The sequence below is a fragment of the Leucopleurus acutus genome (genome assembly GCF_964270905.1).
Source record: "Leucopleurus acutus genome assembly, chromosome: 15".
Taxonomy (NCBI): Eukaryota; Metazoa; Chordata; class Mammalia; order Artiodactyla; family Delphinidae; genus Leucopleurus; species Leucopleurus acutus.
The window spans coordinates 77,555,363-77,573,503 of record NC_139157.1 but is presented as its reverse complement, the minus strand read 5'-3'; the positions used below and the strand labels follow the sequence as shown (position 1 = coordinate 77,573,503).

At 36.4% G+C, this 18,141-nt stretch overlaps 1 protein-coding gene across 1 annotated transcript in view; it reads right to left on the bottom strand.

Annotated features, from left to right (window-relative positions):
- The window catches only part of FILIP1 (filamin A interacting protein 1), a gene marked incomplete at both ends in the record, with an annotated part of 224,567 nt that extends 216,617 nt beyond the window's left edge, over positions 1–7,950 (bottom strand). The window contains one exon of the mRNA XM_082855684.1: positions 7,912–7,950. Coding sequence (XP_082711810.1) covers positions 7,912–7,950 — 39 coding nt within the window. The remainder of the gene's footprint in view (positions 1–7,911) is intronic.
- Between the last annotated feature and the right edge of the window lie 10,191 nt (positions 7,951–18,141).

Sequence of the window (18,141 nt, the reverse complement as noted above, 5' to 3'; positions counted from 1 at the left end):
AATTTTAATTTTATGCTTTTTCTGTGATGGTATTAATTTAGCATTGGTCTAAAAGGTTATAATTACATATAGAAACTCCAAATTTTTCTTCAAAATGTTCAAATGCTTTATAAATAAATACTTTGTTAAAGTATTTACAAAAAGTTAACTTTGAGAATAATAATATGATCTTTTTATAAAAGTAAGACAGTCTCATGTTCATCATTTTCCATACTTGTGGAGGGAGCCTGCAAAGTTGGACACCCTCTGAGGTGAAGAGGCCTCTCCAGAGAAATGTCAGGTAGAGGTACATCGTGACAGCTCAGGAACCCTACTGCAGTTCCCTTTTGCACAGAAGTTCTGGACATTTTTCTGACAGAAGACTGTTAGGCACTATTTATTGACATATATTTTCAAGTATATGGTCAATAAGACATAAGTACTCAATCATCTCCCTTTTTGTTTTCCAGTATGCAAGAGAAACGAAACTATATTTATGGCAGATAAGTAATAAAACTTTATCTTAGTTTAGATGGATTTTAATAATGGGGTCTGCGGTCCATATTAGACTTTATCTACATATGAGAGAGAAAGCTCTTAAAATTAAACACATTTGTTTTTCAACAAAATTAGTTGTTTCGCCATCATACACACTAACCTGAACTCAGACGCTGACGGGTAGTGCTTGACTGCCACCTGATGGCCACCCTCCTACTTACAGCGTGATTTTCCCTGACCCTCTGGCGTGAGGCAGCCCCTGGCACCAGCCTGACACTCCAAATGCCAAATTAAAATAAGACATTCTTTGCCAGACAGATAGATCATTCGACCGAAAAGTAGACTCCCGAACCTCGTAACACAGTAATATCTATATTTTGAAATATATAAACGGCTCTGTTCTATTTTGGTCAAATACGCTCTAATACAAAAATTGAAAGGCAAAAAAATTAGTAGTTATTTGCTATTTTTTAATAATCTATCATGTTTTAACATCTTAATTTAGTCACATGAGTCACCAAGGGATTAGGAGATTTGGAATCAGAAAACCAGGTATCACATGTTTAGTGTGACCTTTGAGCAAGTAAAGAAAATTATCCTTTTTTTGATTAGAAAAAGATAATTTTGAAATATTCACTTCTTTTTCTCCATAATTTCTTGTCTCCCCACTCCTCTGTCAGTAAGAAAGTTGTTAAGAAAACAAGAAAGAAAAAAGTCAATATTCAGTGCAGTTTGGTTTGTTTAATGACTTACAAAATGGGTCGTCAGGGGAGCAGCCATAAAGTTTACACCATATGGGTCCGTTGGGAAAACAGTAGAACCAACTCCTTACTCTGCCCAGGAGAGGGAGTCTGAGGTCACCAAGGACCCTAAGGGAGGTGGGCAAGAGCCTGGGTACGAGGGGGTCTGGAGAAGCCTGGCTCGTGCTCAGGAGACCACACGAGGAGGAGGAAAGTCTGGATCAGAGGCGGGTAGCACCACTGGTGCTCGAAACTGTGTGGTTTGCAGAATGTCTTCTATTGAGTATTAGTCTGCTTTCTCATTTGTAGATCAAAAAATTTAGTAGGGAGATTGGGACACATCATCTTGTCAGATCATTGCTTTCTATTTCTGAAACTCCAAACACGTTTTCTGCTGCCCTTTTCCTTCCCTAACCCATCATCTGACCTGAATTTTCTAGCATTCTAAGTACACCACAGTAGGCCTCAAAGTTCCTACTGTCTTCATTTTCACCACATACTCCTTCCCATGCATTAGTCCCAACTCGGTTGCTCTTGCCAACTTCTATGTCTTCCTCCTCTCAAAGTCACATTTATCCTCTTATTTTACTATTTCAAATCCTGTATATTCCATGAGTCCAAATATTCCCAGCCCAAGAGACTCTTTCCATCTCCTTCACACCCTTCACACTTTGTGACACCTACACCTACCGTGTATGGTCACATCTACCTACAGATCAGTGGTCCTCAACCTTGACTGCAACTAGAATCACACTGATAGTTAAAACAAAAAAAAAAGATGAGGGCCTAAACACAGAGAATCTGATTTAAGAGGTCTAGAAGGGGCAACGTGGATCAGTACATTTTAAAAGCTCTCCAGGTGATTCAAATTTGAGCCAGGTTACAAACTTGGGGATAGACTGTCAGTTCCTGAAAGGTAAGGACTTTGTCTTCATCTCTGAGGAAGCACATTGCATTAGACATACTGAGAGCTCAATATATGTGGCAAAGATGAAGCAACTCCAGTATCTAAACATTTGTCATAAAATAAGCCAAGAACTGGTTCAACTGCAGCATCTTATAGATTCGCAGGCTCTGCTAAGTGTATGCCATTGCCCCATTCCCCAAAAGTTCAATGCAACTCAATAAAATAATTAGCATATAAATATTTTTTAAATAAAGAACTAAATTGTGGCATATCCATATATATATATATATATATAACAACATATGCATAAAGTCATGAATTACAAGATTATTTATAACAGGGAAATATTGGAAATAAGGCAATGCTTATTTATAGGAGACTGCTTGAATAGATTGTAGTATGGAATACTGTATAAACATAAAAAAGAAAAGAATAAGAGAGATCTCTATGAATCAATATGGGGTCATTTTCAGGATATATTGTTAAGTAAACACAACAAAGTTTTAAAAGTCTATTATATATTACCCGTTGATTAAGAAAGGGAAATATATGTTTTTTCGAAATGGAAGTGTAAGCCAAAAAAAGAAAATGTTTCCCTATAGAGGATGGGTGGGGGGTGGAACAGAAGAAATAAGGAAGGAGTGACACTTTAGTGAACATACCATCTTATATAGTTTCAACCTTTGAACCATATAAATGTTTTTACATAATCAAAAATTAAATGAAATGGCTGTAAAAAAAAAAACCCATTAAGTTGAACACAAATACAAATAGATGAACCTAAATGTATCAAGTTATAAAAATCAAACAGGAAAAAGAATTAATTCAAGTAACTTTTGAAGCCATTACTGTACATCCTTGGAAGGAGTGACACTTTAGTGAACATACCACCTTATATAGTTTCAACCTTGGAATCATATAAATGTTTTTACATAATCAAAAATTAAATGAAATGGCTGTAAAAAAAACATTAAATTGAACACAAATACAAAGAGATGAAACTAAATGTATCAAGTTATAAAAATCAAACAGAAAAAAGAATTAATTCAAGTAACATTTGAAGCCATTACTGTACATCCTTAATGGGATATATTCTAATGACAAAAAAAAATTTTTTTAACTTTACTTGGTATTGCATTGTTAGTAGTGATATTGTATTGAAACTCTGAAACTATTTTACATGCATTTTAGGACACTGTAAATAAGTTAACATATTACTGTTACTATGAACTAAGATGTCCCCTATAAAAAATTACATATATATATAAAATAAGCATATATATTAAACAAAAGCAAGAATAAACACTGAAATGTTCATTTTGAATTGTATTCATTTTTAAATTAAATGAGAACAATCTTTAACACATGAAATTAAAATTATATCCAATTGGTGCTACATTCACACAGAAAATAACTTTTCCAAGTGACTTTTTCTTCCAGTTTCATTGAGATATAATTGACATACAGCACTGTATAAGTTTAAGGTGTACAGCATAGTGATGTGACTTACGTACATCATGAAATGATAACCACGATAAGCTTAGTGAACACCCATCACCTCACATAAGATAAAAAATAGAAGAAAAAAATTTGTTTTCCTTATGATGAGAACTCAGGATTTACACTCTTAACTTTCATACATAACATACAGCAGTGTTAATTATATTTATCATACTGTACATTATATCTTAGTACTTACTTATCTTATAACTGGAAGTTTGTACCTTTTGACTGCATTCATCCAATTTCCCCTGCCCCCATCCCTCACCTCTGGTAACCACAAATCTTATCTCTTTTTCTATTAGTTTTTTTGGTTGGTTGGTTGGTTTTGGAAGTATAATTGACCTACAGCAGTGATTCACAATGCAGTGATTCAATATTTCTATTCATTACAAAATGATCACACAATAGTTTAGTTACCATCTGTCAGCATACAGTTTAAACCATTATTAACTATATTCCCTATGCTGTACATTACATTCATGTGATTTATTTATTTTATAACTGGAAGTTTGTACCTCTTAATCTCCCTCATCTATTTCACTCATCCTTATAACCCCCTCCCCTCTGGCTGCCACCTATTTGTTGTCTGTCTATGAATTTGCTTCTGTTTTGTTATGTTTGTTCATTTGTTTTGTTTCTTAGATTCCACATATAAGTGAAATCATATAATATTTGTCTTTCTCTGTCTGACATATCTCACTTAGCACAATACCCTCTAGGTCCATCTATGTTGTCGCAAAGGGCAATATTTCATTCTTTTTTGGCTAACATCCAAGTGACTTTAAATATAAATTGTGATTGTACACCTCTAGAGAGATATACCCTAAGGATGCAAATAACTACACAAAAAAATTTGTATCTATTTTCAGTAATCATATTGTAGACAACAGTGTTATTCTGAGATTATGATGCATGTAATACATGATAAAGCAGATGAGTAATTATGTGATGTGCTAATCCTTTCAACCCTAGTGTCACTGAGAACCAGGATTCTTGGCACAGAAGAAAAGAAATAAAAATGTAAGACAGAAGCAGTTAGTAGAAACCGTGTAATCCTAAACTTGAATTGGATATATTATTATAACTCATTATATAATTCCTCTTAAAAAGAAATCCCTGGCTCTCTGCACTGGAAAAGCCTAGAAACAATGATTATCCCACTGGCAAGGAGCATTCCTAGAGCACAGACTGTGTTAACTGAAATCTCATTTCACACTGAAAGAAACCAAGACTCTTGTGGAAAAGTGGCTGCTGGTTCCAGGCCTAGGGCAGAGAAAAATATAAGGTGAGTCTGAAACGTCTTACACCACAAGGCAAGGAGGTACTCAAGACTAGTGAAGTTGTGTCCTGATTTGAAGAGGCTTTCAATGGCTCAATCTGGGATAATCCGAGCATCAAAAAAACTGAAAACAGTAAAGGATTAAAACATGTTGAATAAAAAATGGAGTCCTTGGTGGTTCTCAAAAGAAGTAGAGTAAGAAGGGGAAAAAAAAGGAGTGGGAGAGGAAAAACTCTCCTGATAGAGGAATGACAGCTCATAACTACAAAGGAATGAAAGAATTTTTTAAAACAAACCATTTTGCCTTCCCCAATGTAATAACTAATTTAGGCAAAAATCATTAATGGATGATAAAAATATTGCTTAAAGGTTGATGGGGAACAGTATATTCACATGGTCTGTAAGTACCAACTTCAAAGAGGAAAATATACCTTCAAAATGGAGCCATCTGGCAGTCTGCCCTTAGCTAAGTGATCATACTTTGCACCACTGATAGTAAGACAAAGGGACTCGCTGACCTTCCTGTGTAATGCAGTAAGTGCACATCAACTGTGATTCCACCTTGCCAGAAACGTTTAATCTAAATCTAATCAAAGAACATCACAAGACAAACTCAGAATGTGAGACATTCCAAATGACAGCTACATAGTCTATATTCTTAAAAAATAGCAATGTCATAAAAAAACCAAACAAGGTAATGTCCTAGATTAAATCTCATAGCAAGAAAACATAATGTATGATCCTTGATCATATCCTGAATCGAAAAATGAAAACAGCTGTAAAAGTTATGTTCTGTACAATTGGGGAAATTCTAATATGAGCTATATAAGTTAGATATTATTAAAGCATTGTTTTCTTAGATGTGATGCTGGTAGAAGAATGTACTTATTCTTAGGAAATGCCTAAGATGCCTTCATGCCTATCATGATGCCTTCAACTTATTTTCATATGTTATATATACAGTTTAGAGATAGATGGGAGTGCATTGTACTTGTCTTTCAAATTCCAAATTCCTGCCAGTTTAAAAAATTTTTAAATAAAAAGCTGGAGGACAAAAGCACTATGTTATGTGCTATGACTGTTATAAAACTGAAAGTTTATGTGAGGCAAAAAAGAAAAGCCCACAAATACCATGAGCTTTGAAAGCTGGAGACATCACTGGAGATCGCGAAAGACTTCGTAGAAGGAACTGCATTTCTAAATATAAGGGTCTTGAGTTAGGAAAGACCTTATAAATCATCTAATTCCATTCCCTCCTGAAGATGAGAAAACTGAGAGGCTTAGCAGCTCATCCAAATTCAAGAAATGTTTAGCGCAAAGCTGTGAAATCTGAAACACAGAATCCATGGTGGTTTTCCATGAATCCATTTATTGATCAAATCCCGTCCTACTTCCCATCTCAGATGGGCCAAGAAGGACACACTAAATAAGGAAAAGTATATAGAACTTAATCATTACAATTGCAAAATAAAATTTAAATGGCAGAAAAATTGCTGGCTTTGAAAATGGAAGGGGTGCGTGGGCAGCCTCTAGAAGCTGGGAATGCTCTCAGCTGACAACCAGCTAGGACATGGAGATGGCTTCAGTCCATGACTGCTAGAAGCTGAATTCTGCCAACAATCTAAATAAGCAAGGAAAAGTGTTCTCCCCTAGAGCGGCTAGAAAAGAGTGAAGCCCTGTTGACACTTTGGTGTTAGCCCAGTGAGACCCATATTCGACCTGCGACCTGCAGAACTGCAAGATAATAAATTTGTGTTGTTTATGCCTATATATGGAATCTAGAAAAATGGTACTGATGAACCTAGTGGCAGGGCAGGAATAGAGATGCAGACATAGAGAGCGGACTTGAGGACACAGGAGGGGAAGGGGAGGCTGGGACGAGGCGAGAAAATAGCATTGACATATATACACTACCAAATGTAAAATAGCTAGTGGGAAGCTGCTGCATAGCACAGGGAGATCAGCTCGGTGCTTTGTGACGACCTTAGAGGGGTGGGATGGGGGGTGGGAGGGAGGCACAAGAGGGAGGGGATATGGGGATATATGTATACATATAGCTGAGTCACTTTGATGTACAGCAGAAACTAACACAACATTGTAATGCAATTATACTCCAATAAAGATGTAAAAATAAATGAATGAATGAATGAAGAAATGAATAAATAAATAAATAAATTTGTGTTGTTTAAAAAAAGAAGTTGATAGGGCAAAAACAGGAGCATACAAGTATAGTACAACACAGGAAGCATTAAAAGACCAATGAAAATCTCATGGGTATTAAGTTTTGGTAAAAACGACCCAAGTAAAAAACAAAGTATCTCAATTTTTTAATAGCATTCATTGTACTTTCAAAAAAGTGAGTTTTTTTTTCACATTGTTTAGTTGACCTACAAGTCTTTGCTAAATTGCATAATTGATAGAAAAAAACTATTAGTGAAATTTAAGTTTTTGTTTCTCATGTGTAATATCTACATCACTCTGGAGAATTTTAAGGTTATTTCAAGTTTTTTTGATCCTTCTTTTCCTAAGACGTGTATGTGGTTGGGCATATGACCTCTGTGTTAGATAGTGGCTATAGATTGGCATCGTCAGCTCCTATCTGGAAAACAAGTATTTTCGAAGTTAATGAAAGCCATTTGGTCTGTTTTTGCTAGCCAGTTTTGCCTTTTAATTATAAAACCATACAAAAATCAGCAGCATACTATGAAGTAAGGTAGTTTCATGGCAGGAATAAAGATGGTCCAATAGATCTGAAAAGAAATCTTAATCTTTAAGTGATTGGTTTAAGGGTTGATAAATACATACATCACTTTTTCTTTTTTCACTTAGCTAAGTCATAAATCTAATTTTGAAAATCAAATAATCTCATTCAAACCTCTGCTACCGATTTTCAAATCTAAAATAGAGCAACATCAACATAACAAATACCAGAAGTCATTAATGAACCCAGACAACCACAGCACACAGAAAACTAATTGAATAAAAGAATAGGTGGAAACTCTTACCACAGCCCCTGTCACTGCTTTCCAAAAGCTTCTGGGCATTGTACTTTGCTAAGGAATTCAAAGATGGAAAATTTTAGAAATCGTTTCTCTATTTTGAAGTGCACAACAGAAAACTGTGTTCAAATTGTCTTCCCTTGGTTAGTTCAAAAGCAAAATAAAATGACAGTGCACAAATATTTTCATCCAGTTTGCAATGCTTCGTTGTACACCCAGCCTATCTAATACATTACTTGAATTATGTTTTTGTGTGGGAATTACTGTCTCCTACCAAAGCATGCTCTTTATTTGGTCAGACAGAAGATTCAGAGAAAAACAAGTAAGACAATTTTCATTTTCTTACTAGTGGGAGTCAAGTCTGCATTGAGGAAATATTTGTCACGCTCACCACATTTTTGTCATAGATTTGTTTCACAGAGCAGTGTGCAACTTTGAAGAGAGAAGAATGGCCACTGTGTATCATGCTGGAGAAATTCTTGCTGACACCCATTTTCCCTTCTGTAGGACAGCCAAGCCAATCTTTCTAAAATAACTTTATGATTCTGAACCTTGCCCACAATTTCCTAAGTTCTCCCTTTTGTCTCCTGCCTGAAATCCAGGCTCTCCAACCTGCCTCCAGTGACTCCCCTCCCACCAAAAACACCCCAGTAACAGGGCCAAATAGTCCACCTCTGTCCCTTTGCTCATCCTGCTACAACTGCTTAGAATGACTTTTACCCAAACCCTAATCATCTCTCAAGACCCAGCTAAAGGCCCCTCTCATTCATGACACCTTTCCCAGTCCTTGTGGTTCACAGATTAACTCTCTCTGAATGTCCACAGCATCTCTTGTCTGAACTTTTTTTTTCTTTTGGCATTGAATAAAATACTCCCTTGTACCCTTGCCATTTTTATGATTAACCTTCTACTCCAGTTGTTGGAAAATAGTAATTGTATGCCATGGGAGCAAAAATGACTGTTATACCTGTCGTAGATGGTATTCTTGTTTGTAATTATTCACTCCCTCTTTCTTCATGAATAAAATATGTTTCCCCAGTCCCTTTTACATTGGGCTCAGAAAACTGACTTGCTTTGGCCAATGGAATGTTTGCTATGTAGCACTTCCAAACAGAAGTTCTTGAGGAATTGAAAGATTCCAAAACTCTCCTAGCTCCTATGCCCTCTGCCATGAGAAAAACATAAGGCTTTCCTTTAGTTTAGGTCTCAAAATAAGGATATATGTAGAGGACAATCAGCTTGTAGTCTGGAGTAAAATCACAACATCCAATCAGTAGCTGACAATACAAACCTGAAAAGAAATAAATATTTGTTATTGTAAACCACTGAAAATTTGAGATTGCTTGCCGTCTAGTGAAAGCTGACTGATATAATATCTAATATTTTGTAAGCACTGGGTCCCGTATCCACAATATCTCATTTAACTAACACAATAATCCTGTGTGTTACATACTTTATTATCCCCTTTTTACATATGAGAAAACAAGGATGAGGTAAAGTAACTAATCCGAAACACACAGTGCCGTAAGATTTTAGAATCACACACTGCTAGCTTTGAAGTTATATTCTACCACTTATTGAATATAGTATCAAAGGAATAATACAATCTCACTAAAAAATCAGTCACATGTAAGACAGACATAACAGTGCAGCTCTTCTCACAGTGTACTTCTAATGGCTGTTGGAGGGATTAAATTAAATAATGTGTGAATGACCAAATGATTTAATGAGTGAGTGGGTCTTAATTTGTGTCACCCCTAAATTAGACCCTGAGATAAACACTGATGTGGGTAATTTAGGAAGAACGTGTGAGGGAGTGGGAAAAGTGAGATAAAGAATGAGAAAAGTCAATAAAATTATCAGGTTACAATTTGGGGAAAAAAGACTCAATCGCACTAAGGTACCATGTGGAATATGACTCAGATGGCCAAATAAGATCCCATCAGGATCTTTCGCAAACAACAAGTAAAAACTCCATACAAAAAAAGCAAACAAGAAAACCTGGAAAGTGAAGTCACTGGAAAGTAAGCAAGCAGATTCTGGAAGAATCAAAACTTGGGAGAAGGATCAGAAGAGAATGAGTTTTCCATTATTACAAATTTTGCCCCGAGGGCAGGTCGAAGTTAGCACTGAAGAGCATGCCTAATACTCTAATAGAAAACAGTCTTTGTGGACTAAAGAATCAGAGGAATTTAGAGCAACCACAGATCCTGAAAAGTTGAGAGGGTGGGGAGAAAGATGTGATCCAGAAAGGGAGAGCCCTGAATTCTGCTTATAAACTTTGCCCAAGTCTCTGAACTTGGGCATATACAAATGGAGCAGACTCCAATACCTCAGCTAAAGGCAAAATAGAGAGTTGAGCTGCTGCACAAGAAAATGTCTTTACAGTTTGAGATTAGCCAAGTTAACTTCTCACTTAAAAAAAACAAAAAAACACCACTCTTTGGAGAAATATAATATAGAGCCTTCACTACGCAACAACCCACAATGTCCAACATACAATCCAAAATGCTCAACTTATGAAGAACCAGGGAAATGTGACCCATTTTCAAGAGACAAGACCATGAACCAAGACCAATCCCAAAATGATCTAGGTGTTGAAATTAGCAGACATGGATTTTAGAGCAGACTTTATAACTCTGCTCATTGAAATAAGAGAAAATATGCTTGCATTAATGAAAACATCAAGAATCTCAGCAGAAAAAAATATAGAAACTATAAAAAAGAACCAAAAGGAAATTCCTGAGCTTAAAAAAAAATGCAATTTTGAAAATAAAACCTCACTGAACAGGCTTAACAGCATATTGGATATGACAGAAGAACCAGTGAACTTGAAAATAGATCAATAGAAAGTATCCAACCTAAAAGACAAAAATATTTTTTAAGATATTTTTTGAGGGAATTCCCTGGCAGTCCAGTGGTTAGGACTCCACACTTTCACTGCCAAGGGCCCGGGTTCAATCCCTGGGCAGGGAACTAAGATCCCAAAAGCCACGTGGTGCAGCCAAAAAATGAAAAAAAAATGCTTTTTTTAGATTATCAGAGTCTTGGAAACCTGTGGGACAATAATAGAAGTCTAACATACATGTATCAGAGTCCCAAAAGGAAAGAGGGAGAAAAAATTATTCGAAATATAATGGCCCAAAACATCTAAATTTGGTGAAAGACAAAAACGTAAGATTCAAGATGCTCAGAAGGAAAAAATACAAAGAAAACCACACCTGGGAATTCCCTGGCGGTCCAGTGGTTAGGACTGCATGCTTCCACTGTGGGGAGCCTGGGTTCAATAGGTGGTCGGGGAACTAAGACCCTGTAAACTGTGCAGCCAAAAAAAAAACAGAAAGAAAGAAAACCACACCTGTACACATCATAGTCAAACTGCTAGAAAGCAACATTAAAGAGATCTTGAAAGCAGCCAGAGAAAAATGATACATTGCCCATAGGGGGACAACCATTTGACTATACACTGAATTCTCACCAGAAACTATACTGATCAGAAGACAGTGAAACAATATCTTTAAAGTGCTGAAAGAAAAAGTAAGCTGTCAATTTAGAATTCTATATCCAGTGAAAATGTCTTTCACCTATAAAGGCAAAATAAAGACATTTTCATGCAATAGAAAACTAAAATTCACTATAAGAAATGCTTTAAAAAAACCCAAAACTTCTGTAGGCTGAAAGAAAAGTGAAATGGAATGGAAACTCAAATCTTCAAGAAGAAATAAAGAGCTTTAGAAATTGTTACTATGGGTAAATATAAAAGACTATTTTTCCTCTCTTAAAAACTACATGACTATTTAAAGTAAATATTAAATATTGTCTTCTGGGGTTTAAAATACACGTAGATGTAATACATATGACATTTACAGCATAAAGAATGGTAGAGGGGATAGTTAATTGGTTTATAAAAAAGCTTCATGGTTTCTACATTTTTATGTCAAGTAGTCACCAAAACATTTTTATGCAGAGATCTAGCTAAAAAGTCTATAGATAAATAAAATAAAAATTTTGTTAAATATTCAAATATCAAAAAGAAGGCAGACAAGGGAGAAAAGAGGAATAATAGAGGACACAAACAGAAAATAATAATAAAATGGGAGATTCGTTCAAGATGGCGGAGTAGAAGGATGTGCACTCACTCCCTCTTGCAAGAGCACCGGAAACACAACTAACTGCTGAACAATCATCGACAGGAAGACACTGGAACTCACCAAAAAGGACACCCCACATCCAAAGGCAAAGGAGAAGCCACAATGAGACGGTAGGAGGGGTGCAATCGCAGTAAAATCAAATCCCATAACTGCTGGGTGGGTGACTCACAAACTGGAGAACACTTATACCACAGAAGACCACCCACTGGAGTGAAGGTTCTGAGCCCCACGTCAGGCTTCCCAACCTGGGGGCCCAGCAACAGGAGGAGGAATTCCTAGAGAATCAGACTTTGAAGGCTAGAGGGATGTGATTGCAGGACTTCGACAGAACTGGGGGAAACAGAGACTCCACTCTTGGAGGGAGTCCAAGAGTGGAGTGACCCCATAGGAGACTGAACCAGACCTACCTGCTAGTGTTGGAGGGTCTCCTGCAGAGGCGGGGGGTGGCTGTGGCTCACTGTGGGGACAAGGACACTGGCAGCAGAAGTTCTGGGATGTGCTCCTTGGCGTGAGCCCTCCCAGAATCTGCCATTAGCCCCACCAAAGAGCTGGGTAGGCTCCAGTGCTGGGTCGCCTCAGGTGAAACAACCAACAGGGAGGGTACCCAGCCCCATCCCTCAGCAGAAAAGTGGATTAAAGTTTTACTGAGCTCTGCCCACCAGAGCAACAGCCAGCACTACTCACCACCAGTCCCTCCCATCAGGAAACTTGCACAAGCCTCTTAGATAGCCTCATCCACCAGAGGGCAGACAGCAGAAGCAAGAAGAACTACAATCCTGAAGCCTGTGGAAGGAAAACCATATTCACGGAAAGATAGACAAAATGAAAAGGCAGAGGGCTATGTACCAGATGAAGGAACAGGATAAAACCCCAGAAAAACAACTAAATAAAGTGGAGACAGGTAACCTGCCAGAAAAAGAATTCAGAATAATGATAGTGAAGATGATCCAGAACCTCGGAAAAAGAATGAAGGCAAAGATCAAGAAGATGCAAGACATGTTTAACAAAGACCTAGAAGAATTAAAGAACAAACAAACAGAGATGAATAATACAATAACTGAAATGAAAAATACACTACAAGGACTCAATAGCAGAAAAACAGAGGCAGAAGAACGGATAAGTGACCTGGAAGACAGAATGGTGGAATTCACTGCTGCGGAACAGAATAAAGAAAAAAGAATGAAAAGAAATGAAGACAGCTTAAGAGACCTCTGGGACAACATTAAATGCAACAACATTCATATTATAGGGGTCCCAGAAGGAGAAGAGAGAGAGAAAGGACCGAAGAAAATATCTGAAGAGATTATAGTCGAAAACTTCCCTAACATGGGAAAGGAAATAGCCACCCAAGTCCAGGAAGCGCAGAGAGTCCCAGGCAGGATAAACCCAAGGAGAAACATGCCAAGACACATAGTAATCAAATTGGCAAAAATTAAAGACAAAGAAAAATTATTGAAAGCAGCAAGGGAAAAACGACAAATAACATACAAGGGAACTCCCATAAGGTTAACAGCTGATTTCTCAGCAGAAACTCTACAAGCCAGAAGGGAGTGGCATGATATATTTAAAGTGATGAAAGGGAAGAACCTACAACCAAGATTACTCTACCCGGCAAGGATCTCATTCAGATTTGATGGAGAAATCAAAAGCTTTACAGACAAGCAAAAGCTAAGAGAATTCAGCACCACCAAACCAGCTCTACAACAAATGCTAAAGGAACTTCTCTAAGTGGGAAACACGAGAGAAGAAAACGACCTACCAAAACAAAACCATGAAATGCACTTTTCTAGCAATGCAGTTGACCTTGCTTTGTCATTGGGCGGTTCAGTGGATGACCACCAAAACTGTTAAGAATTATTTTCTTAAAGGTAAAATTATGACTATCATACAAATATAAAATTAACACATATCAAAGATTTAACTCATTGATTGATGAAGGAACCAGTAAGATGTTACAAATGGTTCCAAGAAGAATCTAAAGAACAGATAGAGATTAGAGATAGAGATAGAGATATATCATCAAAAATGCCAAAATAAATTTGTTAATAGATACAAAGAAAGGGCCCAGGAGTGGGGCATGGGGAAAGAAATCAGTTGCCTTTCCACCAGACAAAATTCATGTTCATTACTTTGTCTTCTCCATCTTATGGTGTTTGAAATAGCTCTGTTACAGACAATGAAAGACACAGACCCTTACTGAATCAGCCATTATAAAAGGGTTCACTGAAGGATGCTTAGTATTCCATTGAAAAGACAGCCAGTAATCTTTTTTCTTTCTTTCTTTTCCCATTTCAAAGTCTTTCACAATTTTGCCTGACAAGCCATGAAATGCTATTAAGACATAAGAAAGAATAAGAAAAATTTTTATGTAAGGATATGAATAATTCTAGACTGTTATTAAGTTATAAAAAAGTAAGGAGCAGAGGTGGTCCCATAAATGTAAAAAGGACGTGGGAATAGAGAATATATACATTTTGGTATAAATATGAGTAACATATCTCTGGAAAGATTTTTTAAGCACTAACACAGTCCGTTGTTTCTGGCAAGGGAAAGAGGGTGGCTAGGGATCACTGATGAGAAGAAGCATATATATATCCTTCTATGCTAAATATATATAAATATGTATATATATCCTTCTATGTTTTATATATATATATCTCCTATGTTTTTTATATATATGTATATATATCTCCTATGTTTTTGAATTTTGAAACTTGAGATTATATTTCTTAGTCAATAAAGTAATATTAAAAAAAAACATAGAACCTACATATTTCCACTTTTCAAGTAATCATAGAAATCACCTTTTTCTTTTTCTTTTCCTTACTTACTTCCTAATTCTTCATATTCATTTTTATATAAACAAGACATAATATGACCAAATAATCATATTTTTAGAACTCCACTTTCATTAAAATTTCACAGCAAAAAACTTTGATCCTAATAGGCAAATACTTAAGAATACCTTGATGGTTAAAATTGAGTAAATTTTATGTTATGTATATTTTACCGCAATTTAGAAAAAAAGAATACTTTGTGTTTTTCAGGTACCAAGATGATTCTTTACCCTCCTATGTGTCTGGACTGAGTCTCTCCATAACAGGTAATTTTCTCCCTGTGTTTGTCAAACGCAGGATGTGTGAGGAATGCTGGCATAGATAAAAGCTCAGAGGGGGCTGAGAAGAATAGTCAGCTGATGTCAGGAAAATCTCCCCAAAGCAGGGCCTAGCACATTACAGCAGATCAATAAATCTTTGTTGAATGAATTAATGAATTACTTCTAATCATCATTTACCACTGTTTTCATACTTGAAATTCTGGATCCTTTCATCCATTATTTATCCTGCTTCTCTGATCCATCAGTCAGAGATCAATTTGTCATAAGCCTTGAGAGTTAAGTCCTCTTGGATTCCATTTGGAAGGGAAAGAGGTATTCAACTAGTTTCTGTGTGGAGGGTTACTCTGAGAGACTGACTAACTCTCACCTCCTACAAAGGTTAGAAAAAGTTGTTTGAGCCTCCAGGAATTCTCTCTTAAACTCTGTGTGCACTTCTTATGGTAATAACCCTCTCTTCCAATCTGGCAGCAAATTCAATTTAACCTAAAAATATCAGAGGAAGACAAAGCAATATTTTCTCTCCTCAGTGACTCTGCAAAGAACACAGTTATGTTCTAAGAAAGTCTTAAAACAGAGCGCAAAAATCAAAACACATAAACAAACCTCAAAGCTTTCCTAAATGCACTAATATATTCAAATAGTACAACTCTGACACCAAGTGGTAAAAAAAGGTATAAGCACGTTGACCAAAAAATATTATAGCTGGTATTGTTATGGGGTATTTGATAGAGCAAAAAATTTATACAGTCAGTGTTATGTTCCTGTCTAAGACTCACTGTCGATACCATCATCCATCTAATCATTTTTTAAAATAACGTTAGAATTTCTCTCTACATAGGGCTGCTATAAGAATTAAGTTAATTAAAAAAAATTTTTTTAATGCCTAGCCTACAATAAGTGCTCAATAAATATTAACTCTTGTTAGTCCCTAATTTCATGTCTGCTAGGTGATAGGGACCCTAAGCAAGCTGTCCTTGTCCTCAAGGTGCAGGAGTGAGGAAGAGAAACAAGGAAAAACCAAATGAAACAGTGTTAACAGGTGCTGTAACAGACATGTTAAGTAGATTTGGGGAAGGCACACAAAAGCGAGAAATCAGTTCCATCCGAGTGTTTTCTCTAAGAACTGCTCCTTCCTCAGATACAGACCCTTAGCAACTACATTAGTAATCTGTGACCCTGCTTTTTGGCCATGCATCACTGACCCAGAGTTGTACACTTGTCTCAGGCTGGGCCCATCTAATATGTTCTTCTAGGAATTTGGATTTGAAATTTTGATATTTTCATTAGTCTGAGATGTCCACTTGAGCAAGGATGTAAACGGTTCTCTGGTAAGGTGGTCATGTGTACAGAGAAATAGGAAAAGCCTGCCTGTGGAAAAAAACAAAACAGAAGTACAGAGAGAGGCAGAGATGAGAGAGAGTTCATGTGTCTCCAGAGAAACAGAGGATCTTCTTTTGAGGAACAAGCTGTTAGGTGTCCTAATGGTCCTCCAAGACTTGGTTCAAGATCCAAAAATAGCGTGACCTGCACCCTGCCCTTGAGTTTTGAGAGACACCCCTGTATCCTTATAATAAATTTGCTTTCCTTGCTAAATCTTGCCTTAGTGAGTTTGTTATTTTCCACTAAAATAATCTTAGCTTAGACACTGGATAAGTTCAAACATTAACTTCCCATCCAAAATGTTCCTCAATAATTCTAATTTTATTCCTTTAAATATTTGGGTACCACTGTTACATAATGTAATTCTATACTAATTTTTTACCAGTGGAGTGACTGTATTTTTATAGGATGTAAAATGTTATCAGTCTTGATTCTTTGATTGAGAGAAAAATATTTATGAAAACTTACAGAGAAAAAAGATCATTTGAACTTAAAATTTTACAAATGTAATCATTTCACAATATATATTTGTATCAATTATCATACTGTACACCTTAAATATACACATTGTTATATGTCAATTTTATCTTAATAAAGCTGTAAAAAAAACTTCATGATAAAAAAATCTTTAAAAATAAATAAATAAAATTTTACAAATATTTAACTTGAACATTGTTCCTAGTTAAATTAACATATAGGCAAAACATGCAAGTTTATGCCTCACAAGCGTAAAATATTAAGATGGAATTGACAGAAAAAAATCATCTGGTGTAGATATCAAGTAAGGAAGAGTGTTAAATTGCTGGCAACCAGGCCTCCACAGCTTATGCATGCCACCATAGTCATTCTATTTAAGAAAAGAAATAAATCAAATTTTGTAAGTAGTCTTTAAATCTAGACTACACAGAAAGTTTTAAGAAAGAAATCATCTAAAGCAGTGGTCCCCAACCTTTTTGGCGCCAGGGACCATTTTCGCGGATGGGGAGCGGCAGATGAAGCTTCACTCGGTAGTCTGGTGCGCACCTCCTGCTGTGCGTCCCGGTTCCTAACCACTCCGTGGCCCCGGGGGGCTGGGGACTCCTGATCTAAAGCACCATCTCCAAAAGACATTTCCTTTGTCTACTTTTTTGTTGTTGTTGTTCAAACATAATTTTTACACAGATCATAATAAATGCACAAATTTTTACCTAGCTTTTTTCCCTAATAATTTGTGAATATTTTCCTCATAATTAAGCAATCTCAAAAAATATCATTTTTGGTGATTGAAAGATGGGGGTAGTGGTAGGAAAAATAGAGAGCTTGACTGTATAATCTGAGCCTTCTTTGGGTACCCCAAGTATCCTATTTTTATATGGTACCTCTACAGACACACACACACACACACACACACACACACACACATACACACACACACACATTCCCCTGTGTCATGCATAAATAGGGACAACAGGCAGGGTCACATTTCTGTGAGTAGTCTGCTGGCTAAACAGGAGTAGAAAGGAAGTGAACATATCAAACCATTGTTCTATTCTAAGCTTGGTTTACTTCTATGAGTTCCTTGAATATAGGGCCATGTTTTATTTATGT